The 18,863-nt window shown below is 39.1% G+C and overlaps 1 protein-coding gene and 1 pseudogene across 1 annotated transcript in view; one reads left to right on the top strand and one right to left on the bottom strand.

The window, feature by feature from the left end:
• The window catches only part of LOC103432258 (beta-amyrin synthase-like), a gene marked incomplete at its 5' end in the record, with an annotated part of 37,381 nt that extends 33,668 nt beyond the window's left edge, over positions 1–3,713 (top strand). The window contains 10 exon segments of the mRNA NM_001328920.1: positions 492–677; positions 824–1,111; positions 1,240–1,324; positions 1,412–1,578; positions 1,697–2,119; positions 2,217–2,339; positions 2,435–2,590; positions 2,696–3,064; positions 3,156–3,230; positions 3,332–3,713. Of these exon segments, the coding sequence (NP_001315849.1) occupies positions 492–677; positions 824–1,111; positions 1,240–1,324; positions 1,412–1,578; positions 1,697–2,119; positions 2,217–2,339; positions 2,435–2,590; positions 2,696–3,064; positions 3,156–3,230; positions 3,332–3,541 (2,082 nt within the window). The 3' untranslated portion in view covers positions 3,542–3,713.
• A 21-nt stretch (positions 3,714–3,734) lies between these two features.
• LOC103432259 (beta-amyrin synthase-like) lies at positions 3,735–18,418 on the bottom strand (annotated as a pseudogene).
• Positions 18,419–18,863: the final 445 nt, after the last annotated feature.

An 18,863-nucleotide genomic window follows, 5' to 3' on the forward strand; every position in this document is an offset into this window, starting at 1 on the left:
TCTTTTTATTGGTCAAACAAAGTTGGCCCCTAGTTGGAACTTTCCTTTGAACTAATTGGACTTTTATATTGGTACACAAATGCTTACAATTTCATTCTTTTATTTTCTATTTTTAAATAGAAGTGGACTTTCATATAAAATTAAAAATTAAAAAATAGAAGAAGGCAACATTTGAGTTGGTGGGTGGGTAAGCATATTATACTTCTAATAACTATTTAGCTTAATGATATTTATATTGCATTAATTCAGAGAATTTAATAATCAAGTTTCATAGGTGATTTGTATTATTAGGTCAGGTGAGTAAAAGGGAAAGGGAAAGGGGAAGGATACAAGGAAGGCAACTCTTTCCCTATGACTTCTCCATGTATTTGTATGATAACATATCAGATAAACAATTTATTTTTTTAATTGGGTACAAATTAATGCACTTTTAAAATAAATTACTAATTTTATTTTACTAATATATATATTTTTACCTTGACCAATTGCAGATTTTAAGAGAAAAAAACTTCCAACAAGAAATTCCTCCTGTAAGAATTGGGGAGGGTGAGGAGATTACATATGATCAGGCCACAGCTGCATTCAGGAGGGCTGCTACCTTCTGGAATGCCTTGCAATCACCCCACGGACATTGGCCTGCTGAAAATGCTGGCCCAAACTTTTACTTCCCTCCCTTGGTGAGTAATTTGCTCCTTATTTACCATACAGTAAAAAATTCAGATGCTCTAAAAGTGACAGTAAAAAAGTTGGGCGTTTGGTGCACTTGTATGTGACAGCTGACTCATTGTTCCTTTTTTTTTTCTTCATTGCCAAAAAATTACAGGTCATGGCTGCATACATTCCAGGATATCTCAATGTTATTTTCTCAGCTGAGCACAAGAAGGAAATCTTGCGGTATACATACAACCATCAGAATGAAGATGGTGGGTGGGGACTGCACATATCAGGCCCTAGTATGATGTTTACTACATGCCTTAACTACTGTATGATGCGTATTCTTGGAGAGGGCCCTGATGGTGGGCGTGACAATGCATGCGCAAGGGCACGAAAGTGGATTCTTGATCGTGGTGGTGCTTACTATTCTGCATCATGGGGAAAAACTTGGATGGCAGTATGTATAACATACTTGTTGATTTAAATAAAAGTAGTATTTCATACTGCAAAAGGATGCACACTCAAGGAATGTATCTTAAGGGATCATTTTATTGTTCAAATGGTTTAACTTGATTTGTGTTGCAGATTCTTGGTGTGTATGACTGGGAAGGCAGCAACCCAATGCCCCCGGAATTCTGGACTGGGTCTACACTGCTTCCTTTTCATCCATGTAAGCACAATTTTCTTCCACACCCTAGTTTCTTGTTACTCAAAATAGTTACACGTCTTTCTAACTGGTACTACTTCATATCTGCAGCAAAAATGTTCTGCTACTGTAGGTTGACTTACCTACCTATGTCTTACTTTTACGCCACAAGATTTGTTGGCCCGATCACTCCTCTGGTTGAGGAATTGAGACAAGAAATTTACTGTGAACCTTACAGCGAAATTAACTGGTCTAAAGTGCGCCATTGGTGTGCACCGGTGAGTTATACCTCTTTGTCCTAATATAGTTCTTGCTATTGTTCAACTTTATTATGTTCTTGAAGAAATTTGTTCACATGCATAAACTAACTGTTCTTTGCATTGTTGACTAATTCAGGACGATAACTACTATCCCCATGGTCGTGTACAACGTTTTATGTGGGACAGTTTTTACAATATTGCTGAGCCTCTCCTAAAACGCTGGCCCTTCAAGAAGATCAGAGACAATGCCATTCAATTCACAATTGACCAAATTCATTACGAAGATGAGAACAGTCGCTACATTACAATCGGATGTGTGGAAAAGCCATTAATGATGCTTGCTTGCTGGGCCGAGGATCCTAGTGGAGAAGCTTTCAAGAAGCATCTTCCTAGAGTTACTGATTATATCTGGCTCGGAGAGGATGGAATCAAGATGCAGAGTTTTGGAAGCCAGTCATGGGATTGTGCTCTTGTGATTCAAGCTTTGCTTGCTGGCAATCTAAATACTGAAATGGCACCTACCCTTAAGAAAGCACACGAATTTCTCAAGATATCTCAGGTACATATTCAAGTCATGGAAACTGTCTTTGACATACTCAAATGTGTTGAGATTTTCAGTTAACCTAAAAGTACACATCCTACATGTAACATTGTAGGTGAGGGTGAATACATCTGGTGACTATCTAGCTCATTTCCGTCACGTTTCTAAGGGCGCGTGGACATTCTCTGACCGTGACCATGGATGGCAAGTGTCGGATTGTACTGCAGAAGCACTGAGGGTGAGTGATTTTACTCGTGTACTTAACTCAAGTTGAAGATTGTGCCTCTCATCTATGATGAAAATGTTGCTAACTTGTAACATGTTTTGTTTCAGTGTTGCTGCATTTTCGCAAATATGTCCCCAGAACTCGTTGGTGAGCCAATGGAAGCTGAGTGTATGTATGATGCTGTCAATGTCATCTTGACTCTTCAGAGTCCAAATGGTGGTGTATCAGCCTGGGAGCCAACAGGAGCACCAAAATGGTTGGAGGTAATAAAAATTGAAAATCTTATACTTTGTTCGAAGAATTTAAAAGATTTCGTCATTTCACTATGTCTCATAACTTGCATATACTAAATTGTTTTCCCTCTTCAGTGGCTCAACCCTGTGGAGTTTCTTGAGGACCTTGTCATTGAGTACGAGTACATCGAATGCACTTCATCTTCGATCCAGGCCTTAACTTTGTTTAGGAAGTTGTACCCTGGCCATAGAAGGAAGGAGATCAACAATTTCATCACGAGGGCAGCAGACTACATTGAAGACATACAGTACCCTGATGGCTCATGGTATGGAAACTGGGGAATCTGCTTCGTGTATGGTACATGGTTCGCAATCAAAGGGCTGGAGGCCGCTGGTAGGACATACAACAACTGCGAGGCAGTGCGCAAAGGTGTTGACTTTTTGCTAAAAACACAAAGGGCAGATGGTGGCTGGGGAGAGCACTACACCTCATGCACAAACAAGGTACCAATCAAATTCATTAGTAACGAAAATGTAACCTTTTTGACGTCAAAGAAAGCATAATCCTAATATTTTACTTGTTCTATGTCCTCAGAAATATACAGCTCAAGATAGCACAAATTTGGTCCAAACTGCACTCGGATTAATGGGTCTGATTCATGGTCGACAGGTCAGTATATGACTTTAAACATTTCAGAGGTGTTTTGTTTTGGCTCTTCACAATTTCCTCCAAACATAAATTTCTAAATGACTTTGTTTTCTTTGCTATAGGCTGAGAGAGATCCAACTCCTATTCACCGTGCTGCTGCGGTGTTAATGAAAGGTCAATTGGATGATGGCGATTTCCCACAACAGGAACTGATGGGAGTTTTTATGAGGAATGCTATGTTGCACTATGCAGCATACAGAAACATCTTCCCATTGTGGGCTCTTGGAGAATACCGCACGCTGGTTTCGTTGCCTATAAAAAAGATTGCTTGAGCCTTGGATCACAAGCTAAAGGAAATTCATTGGACTTGCCAATACAACCAGAACCAATAAAACCTAGTTTTTGTTGTGTCAATTTTTTTCCTTTCGTCTTTTATGTCTGTAGAGTTGATGAACTTGTAACCGCTGAAGAATGAAATCTATGCAAATATATATATTTACATTTTACTTAAACACACATGTATCATGCATTGTGAAATGTCATATCTCATACAAACTAAATGAATATGAGGTTTCCTTGAAAATCTGTTACATTTTAGTACTTTCTGCTCTCCAACTTGATTCACTCCCCATTGAAACGCCGTAAGAATCTTCATTCGATGCCAGCTTTTTACTCTTACAGAACCTGAAGGGTTGATTCGGAATCTGGTATCTAAACTAATGAGAAGAAGAAGAAACATAACCTTCTATTTAACGGTGTGCTTACTGCTTAGCCTTTTGTTAGCCTCTACTTCCATTTTTGTAACATACTGCAGTATTCTGCAAGAGCCCAAATTGGAAAAGTATTCCTGTATGGGGCGTAGTGCAATGTGATATTCCTCATGAAAACTCCTACCACTTCCTGCCATGAGGAAAAAAAGGGAAAGGATGAGTGACCTGCGGCTACTACTTGCTAGCACTTATTAACTAAGGGCTATCCTTTTTATATTCCCCTGCTGCAGAATATATGGTATTCAAGACTGCTACCTGCTGAGGGAATTCACCATTTTCCAATTGAGAATTGATCAACAGCTTTGCAGCTCGGTGAATAGGAGTAGGGTCTCTTTCCGCCTATTATCAAACAAGAAAGATAAGTTTGAAAATAGACCAGTTGGAGAGAAGAATATAGAAGAATAACTGGGGAAGTGGCTAGCACATAGCTTGATGTGTAAACACTCATGTACTGACCTGTCCACTGAGAATTAAAGACATTAGTCCCATTGCAGTTTGCACCAAATTAGATCGGTCTCCTTCAAGAGGTGTATAGATCTGTAGAACCACTAATAAATTTATTCTGAAGTGAGAAATTTCTAGTCCAATTGATGGTTAAAGATGAAATGTTGTAACTATGAGTACTTTGGGGAACAGGACCTTGTTTGTACAAGAGGTGTAGCTCTCTCCCCAATCACCATCATCTGTCTGCGTTTTGAGTAAAAATTCAACACTTCTTCGTACCGCCTCACAATTGTAATAAGTCCTGCCAGCAGCCTCTAACCCTTTAATTGCAAACCAAGTTCCATACATGAAGCAGATTCCCCAGTTTCCACACCTGTGAATTAATCCGATTGCTTTTTTAGCATTATTCCTCTAACACAAGTGTAAAACAAAAATGTTTCAAACATGGAACATGTACCATGATCCATCAGTGTTTTGTATGTCTTCGATGTATGCTGCAGCAGTAGTGATGGAATTATCTATCTGTCTCTTCCTGTGACCGGGGTATAACTTCCTAAACAAAACTAATGCCTGTATTGCAGATGAGGTGCACTCGACATACCTGATTGGATCTTATGTTAGTCTTCAAGGAATATAGTCTACAACTTAAAGAACTAGACAATGGAAGAGGTTGGATTGAGTTTTACTCATATTCAATGACGACATGCTCCAGAAATTCTATAGGATTTAGCCACTGAAGTAGAAATATGAATTATTTGCATGTCAAGATACACAATTAAACAATGTGTAGATTTTAATTCTTTTGATCACTTAAAAGATTTATTTACCTCCAACCACTTTGGAGCTCCCGTTGGTTCCCATGCCGATACACCACCAGTCGGACTCTGATTCAAATAATAAGGGAGTAGGTAGTGAGAAAATTCAATTCCATTTAAAGATGTACTAGAAACCATGTTTGTAATTCAATCTAATCCTCACCTGCAGAGAAATTATGATATTGACAGCATCATATAAACGCTCAGGTTCTAGTTGTTCACCAACGAGTTCTGGTGGAAGCATCGATAATAATAGGCAACACTGCAAAACATAGTAAATATCGTATAATTGTAATGCTCACTGCTTAATTCTTGACGTGAAAATAAAAATAAATCACCTTCAAAGCTTCTGTTGTGCAATCAGAAACTTGCCATCCGAGGTCTTGATCAGAGAAGGCCCATCCTCCTTTAGAAATGTGGCAAAAATGGGCTACAAAGTCACCGGAAGGATTCTCCCTAATCTGTAACATTACAAGAGGATGCATATTTAAGCCAACTCAAAATTCAGCTTGATGTCACAGTGAAATGAAATAACATAATAAGAAAAGGCTATCGTAGCACTTGAGTACAGAAACCTGCGATTTCTTTAGGAACTCATGTCCTTTAGTAAGTACAGATCCTAGTTCATTGTTGAGATTTCCAGCAAGCAACGCTTGAATGGCCATACTAGCATCCCACACCTGACTTCCAAAACTCTGCATATATATGAACGAAAGTATCAAAGTCAAAACTTTGGTGGCTAACCAAGAAACTGAAATTAAAACCTGGGATACGCATACATAGTAATGCAAACCTGCATTTTCTGTTGGTGTATTTCATTAATATATATATATGGTGTTGCGTGAGAGATTGGCTGCAATGCCATGCCCTATATATATATATATATATATATATATATATATATATATATATATATATATATATATATATATTTATGGTGTTGCTTGCGTGTATAATGGGAGAAAGGCTGCAGTGATGTGCTTTTGGCTGCAATACCGTGCCTTTTTTCCTTCCATTTGGCGTGTCTCTTAGATTGAAGAAGCATGGCTGCAGTTGCTGTGTAGCAATAGGATTGCATCTTTTCAGAAAAAATGAAAGGATGCAGCAGGTTGTCTTTTCAGAAAATGAAAGGATGCAGCAGGGTGCAGCTTTGATTAAAAGATGCATCCATTAAGTGGTAATGATGCAGTAAAGAACATTACTTTTTATATGCACACTTTGATTCATCTTCAAAGGGTTCCATAGTATCTATATATAGTCCATGTTGGCTACATATTTGGATATATATAATTCTTCAAACAATAGTTTCTCATCCTCTTTCTCTCCATCAAAATCATACAGTTTTCTTTTAAAAGATTTTAAGGGAATTTCAGTTTTTGCTAAACTAAAATTCCAAACTTTGTTGTATCCTAGAAGTGATTTGCTTTAGACCAGTTAGCAAACTCATATTAGAGTGGGGGCAAATATCACTTTAAGGAAAACGTATTAACGTGCCTCAAAGTCATTTTTCTATCAAATTCTCAACCTTATTCTAACAATCTTAAAGTGATATTCGCAACGGAGAAGATGTCTGAAACTATGGCTTTGTCTGCAATGAATGACGGTGCTTTCTGGAAACTCGACAAGTTTGATGGAACCAATTTCATGCCCTGGAAGGACAAAATACGCTGGATGATGATGACCCTGAAAATTGCCTATGTTCTTGATCCAAATCTGCAGCCAATTCCAGAACCTAATGATGCAGATATTGAACAAATTATTGCCAACCAAAAGAAGCGTGAAGATGATGAATTGATGTGCAGAGGACATATCCTGAATACTTTGTCGGATCGGCTCTACAATTTATTTTCTACAACTCAATCTCCAAGAGAAATCTGGAATGCTCTTGAAGAGAAGTATACATCGAAGAAAAAAGGTACCGATAAATTTATCATGTTTAAGTTCTATGAATTCACTATGATTGATGGCAAATCCATTGTGAACCAAGTTCAAGATTTATTACTTTTAGTCACAAAGCTTCGTAAAGTCAAAAATAATTGTTCTTGATGCATTACAAGTAGGGGCTATCATATCAAAATTACCCCCTGGTTGGAACAATTATAGAAATAAGCTTTTGCATATGGCATAAGATATAAGTCTCCAAGATCTCTTGAAGGGGATCCAAATTGAAGAGGAAATGAGAAAACGAGAAAAATATTTTTCCTCACAAGACTTCACTAAGATTAATTATGTTGAAGGGAGCAAGAATAAGTTTAAAAAGAACTTGAAAGCGAATAACCTAGGAAAGTTCAAAAAGACATCTTTTGGCACCAACAGTGGCAAGAAAAATGCAACTTGCCACCATTGTGGAAAGAAAGGGCACTTTTTTCGTGATTGCAGGTTCAAGAAAAATGAGGACGCCAAATTAAACAAAGCAAATATGGTAGAGGAAACTCATACTAAATATATAATTGCTATGGTGTCTGAAATGCAAATTGGCATGATCACTGAATTGAACATGGCTGCAGCCGTTAAATCTTCTGACTGGTGGCTTGATTCTGGTGTTACCATACATGTTTGCAATGATAGAGCACAATTCAAGATCTACAAAACTGAAGAGGATGGTCAAGAAGTACTAATGGGCAATCACAATGGTGCTAAGGTTCTTGGAAAAGGGATTGTTGAACTACAATTCACTTCTGAAAAAACAATGACTTTGACAAATGTTTTTCATGTCCCAGACATTAAGAAAAATCTTGTATCTGCAAATCTACCATGTAAAAGTGGTATTAAAGTGATGTTGGAAGCCGATAAATTTATAATGTCAAAGAATGGTGTATTTGTTGGCAAGGGTTATTCATTTGATGGAATGTTCAAACTCAGTATCAATAAAGTGGATTATTTTGTTTATATTATTGACTCTTCTTCTACTTTATGGCATGCTCATTTAGCACATTTAAATTATAGATCTTTAAAATATTTGTCTAAACATGATTTAATTTCTTGTAAAGATGTTACATTTAAAAATTGTGAAATCTACACACAAGCTAAAATTACAAAGAAACCTTTTTAAAAAGTAGAAAGAAATACAGAAATATTAGATTTAGTTCATTATGATATATGTGAGTTTAATGGTGCTTTAACTAGAGGAGGAAAACACTATTTTATTACTTTCATTGATGACTGTTCTAGATTTACTTATGTTTATTTAATGTCTAATAAAGATGAAGCCTTTGAGGTTTTCAAACGATATAAGGTTGAGGTTGAAACCAAAAGGAAAGGAAAATTAAAATCCTTCGGAGTGATAGAGGTGGTGAATATTTTTCAAATGAATTCTCTTTGTTTTGTGAAGAACATGGAATCATTCATAAAAAAACTGCACCTTACACTCCACAACAAAATGGCTTAGCAGAAAGAAAAAATAGGACACTCACTGATATGATGAATTCAATGATCATAAATGCAAATGTTCCTACATATTTATGGGGTGAAGCTCTTCTTGCAGCATGCCATATACAAAACAGAATTACCTCTAAGAAAACTCATGTGTCACCATATGAAGTATTGAAGGGCAGAAAGCCAAATTTGGATTATTTAAGAGTTTGGGGTGTTTGTCATTTTATAGGTCTCACGACTTTAAAAGATCCAAGTTAGGTCCTAGAGGCATAAAAAGTATTTTTGTGGGATATGTTCAGAACTCTAACGCATATAGATTGCTTGATGTGAACTCAAATGTTATTGTTGAGTCAAGAGATGTAGAGTTCTTTGAGGATAAATTCTATAATGACCCTAGTCCTAGTTCAGTTGAAGAACATAATCAATAATCAGTGTCGAAAGAAAATCTCAGTTCAGTTTCCGACACCAAAAAGAAAAAGGAACCGGAAGAGGTTCTAGAATGTAGAAAAAGTCAAAGGGTCAAAAAAACAAAAAAAAATTAGGTCCTGATTTTATATCTTTAGAAGCCATTTTATTTTTGGTGGAAGGAAATAGAGAAAAGGTTCTACATAAAATACCCTTCATTTTTGGTGGAAGGATGGCTGCAGTTGCTGTGTAGTAATAGGATTGCATCTTTTTAAAAAAAATGAAAGGATGCAGCAGGTTGTCTTTTTAGAAAATGAAAGGATGTAGTAGGGTGCGACTTTGATTAAAAGATATATCCATTCGGTGGTAATGATGCAGGAAAGAACATGACTTTTTTATATGCACACTTTGATCCATCTTCAAAGGGTTCCATAGTATCTATATATAGCCCATGTTGGCTGCATATTTGAATATATACAATTTTTCAAACAATAGTTTCTTATCCTCTTTCTCTCCATCAAAATCATACAGTTTCCTTTTAGAAGATTTTAAGGGAATTTCAGTACTTGCTAAACTAAAATTCCAAACTTTGTTGTATCCTGGAAGTGATTTTCTTTAAACCCGTTAGCAAACTCGTATTAGAGTGGGGGCCAATATCACTTTAAGAAAAACGTATTAACGTGCCTCAGTCATTTTTTTTGTCTAATAGGACGGCAATAAGGCCGGCGATGCTGTATGGCACATAATGTTGGGCGGTGAAGCATCAACACGTACACAAAATGGGTGTAGCGGAGATGAGGATGCTTCGTTGGATGTGTGGGCACACGAGAAAGGATAAGATTAGGAATGAGGATATCCAGGGTAAAGTAGGAGTAGCCGAAATTGAAGGAAAGATGAGAGAAAATCGATTATGGTAGTTTGGACATGTGCAAAGAAGGCCTACTGACGCTCCGATTAGAAGATGCGACTATGGGACAGAGGTTCAGGGCCGAAGGGGTAGAGGAAGACCTAGGAAAACTTTGGAAGAGACTCTAAGAAAAGACTTAGAGTACTTGGATCTAACGAAGGACATGACACAGGACCGAGCACAATGGCGTTCTAAGATTCATATAGCCGATCCCACTCAGTGACTTGGATTCTCTAAGTCTCCAACCGAGAAGTTTTCCTCACTCAGGAAATTAAGGGAACACTACCTCAACCTACATGCTCCACTCATAAAGCTTCAACAAAAGAAAATTCAAAGAACTTAGCGAAGAAGGCTTTGGTGTCATTAACACAATACGTTGAAATGAAGGAAAGCTTATTTATTGATATCCCCGATAAGCTACAAATATGTACATATACATAAGTGAAAATAAACAAACAAGAGGGAGCCTTCACAAAGGTTGCTTAGGAGAAGTCTCAGCAGTCGGTAGAGCCCCAGAAAGAGAAGGCACCGGAGGGGGATCATTCGGAGCCTCAGTACTGGACAAAACCCTAGAAGGAGGAGGCATCAGAGGTTGATCATTTGGAGCTTCATTACGCGGTACAACCCCAGAAGACGAAGGCAATAAATGCCTTTGGAACAAACCCACAAATCTCTGATGATCAAGTAAAACCTGACCATCAGATTCCTTCATCTGGTCAAGCTTCCTCTTCATGTTTGTAGCATAGTCATGTGCGAGCCGGTGTAACTGTTTATTCTCATGCTTGAGTCATCTAATCTCCTGTTTGAGACTCATCACTTCAGCCGCCAATGATTCAACTTGGCGGGTTCGAGCAAATAGGCGTTGGGCCATATTTGACACAGAACCTGCACACTGAACACTGAGAGCCAGAGAATCCTTAACAGCCAACTCATCAGACCGTTTGGAAAGTAGTCTGTTATCTTTGGGAGTGAGAAGGTTCCTGGCCACCACCGCAGCGGTCATATCATTCTTCATCACGGAATCCCCAACGGTAAGAGGACCAGTAGGGGAGACGAAGGATGGGCGCCATATGTTGTCTGGAGAAGGCGGGGCTGCCTCTTCAACAAGGTTCAAGTCAAAACGACGGTCGGAGGGGCCATACATTTTCAAAGGTGTTGAAGAGAGAAGAGGTCGGACAAATCAAGATCTTAGAAGTGCAAGAATGGAGTTTCTACTGGTGGAGATTCAAGTGTGCTTTGGAACTTAATGCCAGCCCCTATAAAAATTTGCACTCGACAGAGCTTCAGAAATCGAAGAGGCGCCTGCTCAGAAATCGAAGAGGCGTTTGCTTTCTCAAAAGCTGGGCTGCTCAGAGACCACGAGGGTCGATCTCAGAAATCGAAGAGGCGTTTGCTTTCTCAAAAGTTGGGCTGCTCAAAGACCACGAATGCCGATCTCAGAAATCGAAGAGGTGCTTGCTTTCTCAAAAGCTGGGCTGCTCAGAGACCACGAGGACCGATCTCAGAAATCGAAGAGGCACCTACTTTGCCAGCCTTGTCAGCACCTGTCACACGCACACTCAGCTTTGCGGAAATTATAGGCATTCTGTCGAAGACTTCTGGTGAAGTAGAAAGCACATGAGTCTTACTGTTCAATCACCCACTTCCCACACGCAACAGTAGCTCATGGGTACCACAGATAACTTTGCCAAAGTTTTCTGCCAAAGTTGAGCACGTGAAGCTTGCAGCTCCCACTACATCGCTCTGACCAAGAAGGGTAAAAGAATAGCAAAGAAACAACACTAACAAAGTTTAGACACATAAATTTTGAAGGTCTAGCTACCATATTATTACCCACAAGGGTAAAGGAACAGTACAACTGCTGGATAATTGGAAAGTCCCTGTGTGTCAATCTCTGTGCTTCGTGGCAAGGTAGACTAGCAAACATGCCCAACCTTTACTCACATTCGAGAAAACACTCCCAACAAGATTGCTTGCTCCAAAATCGAAGAGACACCGTCCTCCGAATCTCGAGAGCCAGACTCCCAACATGACTACTTTCTCAAAAATCGAAGAGAGGGTAAAGGAACAGTACCATTGCTGGATAATTGGAAAGTCTCTGTGTGTCAACCTCTGTGCTTCGTGGCAAGCTAGACTAGCAAACATGCCCAACCTTTACTCACATTCGAGAAAACACTCCCAACAAGTTTGCTTGCTCCAAAATCGAAGAGGCACCGCCCTCCGAATCTCGAGAGCCAGACTCCCAACATGATTACTTTCTCAAAAATCGAAGAGACACCGCTCTCCGAATCTCGAGAGCCAGACCCCCAGCATGATTGCTTTCTCAAAAATCGAAGAGGCATCATTCTCCGAATCTCGAGAGCCAGATCCCCGATAGAATTGCTTGTTCGAAAACCGAAGAGGCAACACTTTCCCAACTTCAAGAGCCGGATCTCCTTGGATAAAGCTGTCTGTAATCTTCACACGCAACATCCGCTTTCCAGATACCACGGACCACTTTTTCAAAGTGCTCTGACAGAGTTAAAACATGTGAAGCTGACAGCTCCCACTACCGTGCTATGACCAAGTAGGGTAAATGAATAGCATTACTACTTGTTGCTAAGGAGACTCCTATATATGTCGACCTCCATCCCCAACGGACAGGCAGACCTGCAAAAATGCTCAACCCTTCCTCATATCTGAGTGGGCACTCCCAACGAAGCCTTTCGAAATATTCAGCTTTCTTTCCCCCTGATAATACCTCTGCAAACAAGCTATACTAGAGCAAGAATATCTCATATCATCAGGGTTAAAAGCAAGAGTATCCCATATCATGCTTTTTCCCTGTCTTTTCCTTTGGCCTTGTTCTTATCTGCAAGACAAGGAGAAAGAGAGCAATAAGTTAGCACTTGGAATCAAGCTTCCAGCTAGGAACTGACTGCCTAGAACCCCTTACCTGATTACTTACCTGCCATTGCTCTCGAGTACTCATCTTCAACATCTTATGCTTCCAGGGAAGATACCGCATCTGCCTGAGGAACAGATAGGGCAAGGGAGAAGGATACAAGGAAGCATGTGGAGACAAGCGAAACAGCACACGTGCCGATACATCCATTACTCTGTCAAAGCAAAAATATCCCATATCAGTAGGGTCGAACGTACTCTAGATTTGATGGACTTGTTTTGACCCTCAAATTCTTCAGTCGGCCTTATACTCTGGAGGAAACCAGAAAACCCTCCAGCTCAGTTCAAGAATAAGCCTGTGGAAAGTTACTTCTTCAAAAGCAAAAGTATCCCATATCATCTCTTCTCATTTTCTTCTCTTTATCCTTCATGTTGCTTGCAAGATAGGGAGAATGTGAACAATCAGCCGGAGCTCTGATTGCTTACCTTGTCTGTCACCTCTTTCAGCAGATCCCCTAGCTTGGCGACTTGGGGGACTCCTACTACATGGTATGTATCGCGCTTGACCAAGCCTGAAACTACAAGTAAGCTCCAAGTGAAATTGATACATTACCTTGTGCATCTCCACCAGTTAAAGATACCACCCCTGGATGGAGGAAGAGTACTTCCAGAGAAGATGCCACATCTACCTATGAGACAGATAAGGCAAGTTAAGACGAGACCACACTCCGATACTTAGAAGTTTCGTGATTACGAGATCATTCTCCCACAATATTTCCTAATGTCATTTGTACTAAATCATTCACTTGTACTCACTAAAGGAGAGCTTGAACCTATGTACTTGTGTAAACCCTTCACAATTAATGAGAACTCTATTCCGTGGACGTAGCCAATCTGGGTGAACCACGTACATCTTGTGTTTGCTTTCCTATCTCTATCCATTTATATACTTATCCACACTAATGACCGGAGCAATCTAGCGAAGATCACAAAAAGCGACCGTTTTCGCTACCTAGGATCTATCGTGCAAGAGAACGGAGAATTAGATGGAGATCTCAACCATAGAATATAAGCTGGATGGATGAAGTGTAAGAGTGCATCCGGCGTGTTGTGTGACCGTCGTAGGCCACTGAAGCTCAAGGGAAAATTTTATAAGACGGCAATAAGGCCAGCGATGTTGTATGGCACATAATGTTGGGCGGTGAAGCATCAACACGTACACAAAATGGGTGTGGCGGAGATGAGGATGCTTCGTGGGATGTGTGGGCACACGAGAAAGGATAAGATTGGGAATGAGGATATCCGAGGTAAAGTAGGAGTAGCCGAAATTGAAGGAAAGATGAGAGAATCGGTTCCGGTGATTTGGACATGTGCAAAGAAGGCCTACTGACGCTCCGGTTCGAAGATGTGACTACGAGACAGAGGTTGAGGGCCGAAAGGGTAGAGGAAGACCTAGGAAAACTTTGGAAGAGACTCTAAGAAAAGACTTAGAGTATTTGGATCTAACGGAGGACATGACACAAAACCGAGCGCAATGGCGTTCTAGGATTCATATAGCCGACCCCACTTAGTGGGAAAAGGCTTTGTTGTTGTTGTTGTTGTTGTTGTTGTTGTAATTCTCAACCTTGTTCTAACATTTTCATTCCATCTTCTGCAACCCATATGTAATCTTCAAGCCTTGCAATATGCTTCTTATTTGATTCCCCATTGGGATCTTCAACCCAGCAAGCAAGCATATTCAACGGCTGCCAAATTCATACGACATTACATTATCAAGAGCTGCAATGTAAAGACTACTCTCATCTGATTACCTTTTTTCTGCAATTATAATCTGATTACCTTTTCCACATCTCCAATTGTAATGTTTCGAGTATTCTCATCTTCGTAATGAATGTGTTCTACCGTTTATTGAAGAGCCTTTTCCCTCAACTTCTTGAAGGGCCAGCGACCAAGAAGAGGCTCACAAATTCTGTATAGACTATCCCATATCAAACATTGTAACTTACCATGGGGAAAGTAGTTATCCTCCAGTATTGCACATAATTTTTTAAGTAAGAAGAAAATTGCGCAGTATGGTTTGAACTGAAAGTATAAGGTGCAAACGATGTAAGCTCACTTTTGCGCACGATGGCGGATTTTGCTCCGTCTAATTTCACTGTAAGGTTCATTGTAGAGTTCTGCTCTCAGTTGTAGAATGAGGGGTGTAATGGGGCCAACAAATTTTTTTCCAAACAAATACGACATAGGCAAGTACGTCATGCGAGAATAGCACAGAATGTTTGCTGGATATATCAAGTGCTAATTAAAATGAGAAAGTTACAAACCACAGAAACTACACACAATATACTTGAACTCAAACAGTAACAAAGAAGTTGTGCATATACCTGGATGGAATGGGAGCAGAGATGGATTGGCCTAGAACTCTGGCGGCATAGGGTTGTTTCCCTCCCACTAATACAAGCCGAGTATCTACAGTATAACAAATTAAGTCATTTGACATATTTGTAAACAAACATGAAAAAATAAAGAGTAAAAGACTGTTTACTAACCTTATGTTTCGTGGTTTTCAACATTTAGTACATCAAGTTTTTTTCATCTCAGATTCATACCTAAAGTGTAAATTTTGGGACAGTCTTATACATCCATTAGTCAAACTGTTAAATCTGTCGTTAATTGTGACATGGCGCCCATGTAAACAATGACTGGGCGCCACGTGTCATCCACGTTTTTTTTTTTTCTTTTCTTCTTTCTTCTTCTTCCTCCGACTACAACTTTTTTTTTTCTTCCTCCTTCCTTTCCCTTCTTCTCCTTCTTTCTTCTTCTTCCTTCTCCTTCTTCTTCTTATTCCTTCGAATCTGGGGAAGTTTTTTTTTAAATTTTTTAAATTTTTTTTTCTTCCTCCTCCTTCTTCCTCCTTCTTCCTTCCTCTTCTTCTTCTTCTTCCTTTGAATCTGGGTTACTTTTTTATTTTTTTTTCTTCTTTCTTCTTCTTTCTCCGACTGCAACTTTTGTTTTTCTTCCTCCTTCTTCTTCCTTCAAATCTGGGGAAGATGAAGGTTTTTATTTTTCTTTTTGGGGAAGATGAAGAAGAAGGGGAAGGAAGAAGGGGAAGAAGAAGGAAGAAGAAGGAGGAAGAAGAAGGAAGAAGAAAAAAAAAAGAAAAAAAAGTTGCAGTCGGAGGAAGAAGAAGGAAGAAGAAGGAAGAAGAAGGAGGAAGGAAAAAAAAAAAAAAAGACCTTCATCTTCCCCAGATTTGGAGGAAGAAGAAGAAGAAGAAGGAAGAAGGAGAAGGAGAAGAAGGGGAAGGAAGAAGGAGAAGAAGGAGGAAGAAAAAAAAATGGAAGAAGAAGAAGAAGAAGAAGGAGGAAGAAGGAGGAAGAAGAAGAAAGAAGAAGAAGAAGAAGGAGAAGAAGAAGGAGGAAGAAGAAGAAGAAGAAAAAAAAAAAAAACTTCCCCAGATTCGGAGGAAGAAGAAGAAGGAAGAAGGAGAAGAAGGGGGAAGGAAGAAGGAGGAAGGAAGAAGAAGGAGGAAGAAAAAAAAAGTTGCAGTCAGAGGAAGAAGAAGAAAGAAGAAATGAAAAAAAAAAAAAAAGGTGGATGACACGTGGCGCCTAATCATTGTCCACATGGGCGCCACGTCACAATTAACGGTAGATTTAACAGTTTGACTAACGGATGTATGAGACTGTCCCAAAATTTACACTTTAGGTGTGAATTTGAGACGAAAAAAACTTGATGTACTAAATGTTGAAAACCACGAAACATGAGGGTGGTAAATAGTCTTTTACCCAAAAATAAATTATACCAAAAAGTACAGTAGCTAGGATAATTTTTCAGACACTAATTAGTATAATTAAGGTTTTGATTTGAGAATACGATTATAATAAAATGGCCTAAAATACATGAGCCAGGCGTGCAAAAGGGGTTACAAACACAAGGTCATACTGCCAGCCAAATCTTTCCCCAAGATGATTGAGTGTGTTGCACCGCCATGATCAAGAATCCACTTCCTTGCTCTTGCACAAGCATTGTCTTGACCGCCTTCAGGTCCTTCTCCGAGTAGACGCATACAAATGTAGTTCAGAAGTGTACAGAACATCACACTAGGACCCTCTATATGTAATCCCCACCCACCATCTTCATTCTGCAATGTTCAAAATTCTTCATACTCAATTACCAAACAAAAACAAAATCTATTAATGTTCAGTAAAATATTAATAGCTAGTAATAATTCCCGGTTTGTTTACCTGATGACAAATGTACGAAAGCATTTCCTTACGATGTTCTGCAGCGTAAACCATATTAAGATGGCCAGTAATATACAGGGCCATAACCTGAAATTAATAAGAAATGGGGAAAATTAGTAGTCAAATTATAAGTTTCAATAGCACAGCAGTTTGCAGTTAGAAACTTTGATTTTGGAGCTTGGAAATTAAAGAGTTATACACTACTCACAAAGGGAGGAGTACCAAACAAAGGACCAGTAATTTCAGCAGGCCAATGACCGTGGGGTGTTTGCAGAGCAGACCAGAAGCTAGCAGCCCCTTTGAATACAGCCGTGGCCTTTTCATAAGTGCATTCCTCACTATCTTCTACTTTTGTTTGTGGAATTGTTTGTTTGAAATTTCTCTCTTTGAGAAGCTACATTTATTCCAGTCAAAGAAACAGTTAGAAAAAAATAATAAAAAAAAAAAGATGTGAATGAAGTATAAAAGCTTTAATGCAGACTTTAGCTGTAAAATTCTCTTTTATCAAGTACTCTTTTCTATTCGAATTCGGGTGAGGCAGGTATAATACCTTGGTCGGAGAAAGGATAGGATTAAGAACAAGGATATCCAAGGTAAAGTTGGAGTGTCCACATTTGAAGATAAGATTAGAGAAAATCGGTTAAGATGATTTTAACACGTGAAGCAAAGACCCACATATGCTCCGGTTAGAAAATGCAACTATGAGACGGAGGCTCAAGGAAAAAAGAGTATAGGAAGATCTAGGAAGATTTTGAAAGAGACTATAAGCAAAAATATGGGGTACTTGAAGCTAACTGAAGAGTTGGCTCAAAAACGTGCGCAATAACATTCTAGGATTCATACAGCCTACCCCACTTAGTGGGATATATCTCAGTCGTTGTTGTTGATCACTTTAGCATCTTCCATATGACATGTTTTTTCCTTAATTTATGTGCATGGGATGACAGCCCCAAGTAGAACAACATGCAAGTTTATATACGTAGAGTGCAGATTCGAAAATGTAGAGTGCGCCTAGTGGTAGGATGTCACTGTTTACTTAAAAAAATGTTCTTATGAAATCATGAATTATTAGTCAGATTAATTCCTCTTATAATATAAGGTTTAGATTCATAGTTTGACAAGATATGCATTTTGTATAGTCATATAATGTACCTGCATTCGCCAGATAAGGTCACTACAGGGCTTCACCCGGTAACGATTCTTGTAAAAGTTTTGGCGAACCTCTTCAACCTGCGCTCGCTCTTCTGCCGTGCCTGCATGAGGGTCAAACTCCCATGTCTGCCTTTCCCACAAACTCGTTTGTGCTGAACAAGTAAGGGTTCGTAGTATTTGCACCCTCAGCTCCAAACCTAAGCTTCCACATCCTAGATTATCTTAATTTACAGAGCACTTAACTAATTATGAAGTATGATCTTAAACCAAAAAAATAATGCTTTTCGCCGGGGAGTTCCTCAAGAGCCCTTAAAGGACAAATGGTTGTGATCCGCATGGGGAAGCATCCCATATATATAAAGAGACATGGAGAACTGCAGACTCACTGCATGGCCACGTACGAGTGTCTCTGTAATTACCTATTTATGCATGCGTATTGTAATTTGAGTTAACACTCAACTTAGATTCACAATAATTCCGCATAGACATAAATCATGAAGTCTCAATCGAATTCCCACGAACAATTGAAACTTCAAAACAAGTTAGGCCAGGCTCGTAAACAATTTGAATCAAACAAGTGACAACTGCAGCTTAAATCACTCGAAATTAATTATAGAAAAAAATTAGTATTCGGTCTTTAGCTACTAATATTCATT

This window comes from Malus domestica, chromosome 17 (assembly GCF_042453785.1).
Source record: "Malus domestica chromosome 17, GDT2T_hap1".
NCBI lineage: Eukaryota > Viridiplantae > Streptophyta > Magnoliopsida > Rosales > Rosaceae > Malus > Malus domestica.